This window comes from Branchiostoma floridae, chromosome 19 (genome assembly GCF_000003815.2).
Source record: "Branchiostoma floridae strain S238N-H82 chromosome 19, Bfl_VNyyK, whole genome shotgun sequence".
Classification (NCBI taxonomy): Eukaryota; Metazoa; Chordata; class Leptocardii; order Amphioxiformes; family Branchiostomatidae; genus Branchiostoma; species Branchiostoma floridae.
In genome coordinates, this window is record NC_049997.1 from 4,054,422 (window position 1) to 4,059,511 (window position 5,090).

The 5,090-nt window shown below is 43.6% G+C and overlaps 1 protein-coding gene across 1 annotated transcript in view; it reads right to left on the reverse strand.

Annotated features, from left to right (window-relative positions):
• LOC118407082 (pentraxin fusion protein-like) overlaps nucleotides 1-3,252 on the reverse strand; it is a gene marked incomplete in the record, with an annotated part of 9,434 nt that extends 6,182 nt beyond the window's left edge. Inside the window, 4 exon segments of the mRNA XM_035807500.1 lie at nucleotides 872-1,016; nucleotides 1,811-1,906; nucleotides 2,383-2,570; nucleotides 3,233-3,252. Of these exon segments, the coding sequence (XP_035663393.1) occupies nucleotides 872-1,016; nucleotides 1,811-1,906; nucleotides 2,383-2,570; nucleotides 3,233-3,252 (449 nt within the window).
• Nucleotides 3,253-5,090: the final 1,838 nt, after the last annotated feature.

Consider the following 5,090-nt stretch of genomic DNA (forward strand, 5'->3'; position numbering starts at 1 on the left):
TGGGAAACCCGGGACGCACTGATTCGTGACTCCGCCCATCGCCTTTGATTTGTATTTAGCTATTTCCACGCGTGCACTTTCCCGCCGGTTCGCCGTTGAACCATTGGAGCTCTAGGAATTTCGTGGAACAAGCCACACAATGCAAAAATAAAGACCGTTTCAAATGCATTTGCCGATCACAGTACCGTTACCTTATATTCCCATCGATTTTATTTCACTTTGCTTCATACTTCGTTCCTTTTCGTTCCTTTTCGCACTTTCGGTACTTTCCTTTTCGTTCCTTTTCGTTCCTATCCAATCTTTTCGTTCCTTTTCGTTCCTTTTCGCACTTTCGGTACTTTCCTTTTCGTTCCTTTTCGCACTTTCGGTACTTTCCTTTTCGTTCCTTTTCGTTCCTTTTCGTTCCTTTTCGCTCCTTTTCGTTCCTTTTCGCTCCTTTTCGTTCCTTTTCGTTCCTTTTCGCACTTTCGGTACACCGCTGTCGAGCGTAGCACAAAATTGGAAGGTTACATACACGAAATTGTCTCACAGTGTTTGCCGCTTGTAACACGCAGCGCGAAAGGTTCATGAACCACATGGATGCATTTCTTATTCAAGTATGTTGTTCAAATCTATGTGTAAAAAATTCAGTCATCAAAATTTGACCACTCTCAGGCAACTAGCGATGGAGCGCCATGAGTTTGAGCGCAAGAAAAAGCGTACCGTGTTGGGGCACCTCCCGTTAAGTGATGTTAAGGTGTAAATAGTCTCAATGTACCGATGTACTGTTTTTTAATGTAACGTCTTTGTCTTATGGCTCCAGGAAGACTAGCGATACATTGTTTGTATTCACTAATGGAGATCATTTCAATAAACAATAAACGTGTCGTACCACCAGACATCGTCGCGGGTGTACGTCAGCGAGCAGGTCCCGCGGAAGAAGTCCGGGTTCGCGTTCCCGTCCACCGCACGCCGTGCCTCCATCTCGTACTTGGTACTAGACTGGCGGGCGTGCTTGTCATGGGCAAGGTTTACCGCTGTGGAAGGTGACACAGGCATGTTTGGTTCTGATGTTTGCTTTATATATAACCTACGTGATCACTAAAAGACTTTATTTCTACTAAAAGCACAAAACCCCACCACCATACAGAACGTGGGACAGTTCATCAACCACTGCCTTCAAAGAAGAAGTCAAACCCGACAATAGTATCCATAGTACCACGTAGTTGACTAGACACTAGATTTATGTATTACTCTATTTACTTCTCTTAGTTCTGAGACTGTATATGCAATTAGCCCTCGGGCATGATTTTGCAAATAAACATTGTTGTCATATATGTTGATTTATTCATACCTATAGATATCCATATACAGTATGTCTGTTCAGTTGAACTGTAAGTAGTTATAGACCTTACGAACGCCGCTGTACTTTTGTCGTGTCAATAAAGATGTCAATGTATATAAAAGATTTTAAAGTGACCAATAAGATTTTGATCAGCCCTCTGAGCCATCTCAGGTTGGAATGACCCGACGCCCGTGTCACATGACCTATGAACGGAAGTATGACATGAGCAGCAAAGTACTTGGCAGTCCGTATCAGCCTCCGTCTTCATTCTTTGCGGACGTCACATTTCCGTTCAAGACACAAGAAACAGATAGAGAAGGAGAGAGAGAGGGGAGAGAGAGGGGAAAGAGAGAGAGAGAGAGAGAGAGAGAGAGAGAGAGAGAGAGAGAGAGAGAGAGAGAGAGAGAGATGGACAAATATTTGGCTTGCTATTCAAATCGTAGGGGGAAGTGAGAGCCGAACACATAGATTTTCTATCCACCATACCGCGATACTCAGCTCGGCTCCTTAGCCCGTTGACAGCCCTTTGTACGTTCGATATGGCCGCCAGGATCCTCTCCGTCACATCATCGTCAAAACAGGCTGGAGAGCACAAACATGTATGTTATTCATTGCACTTGTATTGCAACTGATTTGAATTTTTTCCCCATAATAAACATATTAATTAAGCACATTTAAAACGCGTTAACGGTAACGTATGATATAAAAGAAAAAAATTTCAAAACGTAACAAAAATTACACAATACAAAATTACAAAAATACTAATTGATATGTATTTTACGTTTTCTTGTTCTCAAAGAAACTTCTCTGTCAAAGAGCCGGGCGGGGACCCGGATGGAAAATGTGACACAAGCCCCAAAACAGGACCCGGCCGGGCTGTTTGTGAAAACGAAAAATAGAAATGTATATGTGAAATATACAAAACTAACGCCCACGACTCTTCTCTTTGTGTCTTGTGTAGGTTGGTGTCTTTTATATCATACTTTTCGTTCCCGAAAGTTGCCCGGCCGGGCCCCGGATTGAAAATGTGACGTAGGCTTTGATAAACCTGAACTTACTAGAATCCCCGATCTGTTCGGGTTCTTCCTCTGGTGAGATGTCAACTACTATCTCATTGGTTTCCTGGCCGATCATGCTCTTTGCGTCCTCCAGCGACTTCTCGCATTTAGCATAGCTTTCCTTCAGTTGGGTCAACTCCCTTTTCAAAGTCGCATGGGGGGTTTCTGAGTGCGAGTCCAGCCTGTTTCTGCAAAAGTTTTAGGCGAGGAGACGGTGTGTATAAGAGGCCATTTGATAAATATCTGTAACACTCACGCGCGGGAACGGACACAGACACGCGCGCGGACGGACACACACACACGCACACACACACACACACACACACACACACACACACACACACACACACACGCGCGCACACACACACACACACACACACACACACACACACACACGCACACACACACACACACGCACACACATAAATACACGCATCTGATGATACGCAGACCAGTCTGTATTAAACATTTAGTTCAGAAAATGTTTTGTTTCATATCGCATTCGTACATTGATAGCTTCAGTCATGTATGGAATTCTTATCCTCCATCATCCACATATTGGGCAAATATATATACATATGTGTGAACCCACCATTTGAAAAAGTTTTTGGGGAAGAAGGTATGCTTTTGCAGCCTGATTATCTAACCACTTCTTTTACCTGAGCTAGAAATCCCAATAAGCGACTCGTACGGACTTATACCCCCCTCACTTCACATGTAGCGAAAATTCATCGGACGACGAGTCTGCGAGCTCTTAATTACGAGGAGGCATGACCCTGATGCCGACGAAGAAATGGCAGAGTTCCCCACTTCTCGTCATGGTCATGCCTCCTCGTAATTTAGAGCTCACAGACCCGTCGTCCGATCCATTTTCGCTACGTGTGAGGGGGGTATTATACGCACTGGTGCGACAGATCCCTAAAACGAAAACTCACGCTTTCAATTGTAAGTACAAACTGTATTAGCAGTTCCCATTGACAGTTCTTAATGTAATTACCCCCATTGGGTCATTGACCGATCATTGACACGTAACCTAAGAAACAAAGGATGTGGCAATAGAACTACTGTACATCGCAGGTGCAAGGTTGACGTTGTGTTTGTTTCTTTGTTCGTTTCCATAGACCGGTGCTGTTGTGTTTGTTTGCTTCTTCGTTTCTAAGGAACTGCATGCATTTACTGTCATTTGAATTGTGAACGCTGAAGTTGTTGATTACCAACAAACCAGTGACGGTCAGTCTCTACAAGACTGACTAAGCTGGCTATTATAAGGAGAAAAAATAACCGTCTATTGCTAAACCCATATTGTGCTACATTTTCACTACTACTAAGAAGCGTTCGTAAAGAAGCAAGCCGAACGTGTGTGTTAGTCTTAAGATCGGTGCTACTTTTATATGCGTGATCTGTCTATGACTATGTTGTGACCTGTGCTTAACCCCTTTCCACTCCCCGCGCTCTCTCTGCGACCTCAAATTTGACATCTCGCTCAACGAATTGAATGTATAGAAAAGAAGCAAATCTTTCTACACTTTGTGTGTTTTGTTGTCTTCTCAGTCACGCCTTTACGTTTTGTTACCCAGTGTGAAAGCGATTGTTACCCATATCTTATTTAGATCGCACGGAGAGCGCAACGCGATCGCCGTCTAGTGGAAATGGCCCTTTAGGTCTGTTGGGCAAAAATGTGCAATAAAGGTCTTCATTACTTCCTATATAATAGCCAGTGTATTCCGTCTGATAGAGACTACATGCTACTTACATAGTTTGAAGGCGCAGCTTTGACGAGTGACTCTGTGTGCCAAACCAGGAACACAACCCAGAGAACTTGGTAAGCAGCCATGATATTCAGTGTAGTTCGGGACAAACCTTCCGAGCTGTTTTTCTGCGATAAAAATAATAAAACTTAAACAGTGAGGCTCAGACAGTACAAAGACTGTACTTTACCATTCCAAGTTAGCTATAGAAGGAATATGAGGGTCTATATGGGGTGTCCCGACAACGCTTTACTAAACTCGGCACAAAAAGTTTGGAATATAAACTTTGGCTGATCATATTTCCGCTGTTTCTGCATCAATTTTAATGTGTCATATATCAATAGAAAGCATGTGTAATTTCCTTTCATATGTTATCAAACTCCTTATGATTATAAATTCGTGGAACGAGCACCAGGGCTACTCACGTCAGTGGGTCACGAAAAAAAAGTGCCCAAATTTCAATTTTTGTGTTCAACCTGCTGGTATGGGTGCGGTGTCAAGGATTCAATATATCCTTTTTTCACGTAATATTTGGTATACAGAACATCCAAGTTTGTCTTTAACATTTGGTAAGAGTATATGTGTCATTTTGGCTGTTCGATGACCGAATCGAGGCGTGGATGCGGCAAGGAGAATGCCACTCTGACTGTCGCACGGATAGAGCGTACACAGCGCGTAGCGCTTGGTGTGGTGTATGTATGGCTGTCACAGGCAAAACAAGGTTTAGCATCTTCCCAGACAAGACAGCCTCAATGCTGTGAGATACAGGAACACCATTCTCCATGCAGTCGCAATGTTATACCCCGTCAGCGTGTGTGGGGGATCAAATGCAATTCTGCAAGTGTTAGACTACAACGCCCGTCCACACAGAGCAAGGAACATTGCAGACTGTGTGCGCGGATGGGCGGTGTAATCTTGCAGAATGTCATTCGACCCCATATTGAAGGGGTAAGACATTGC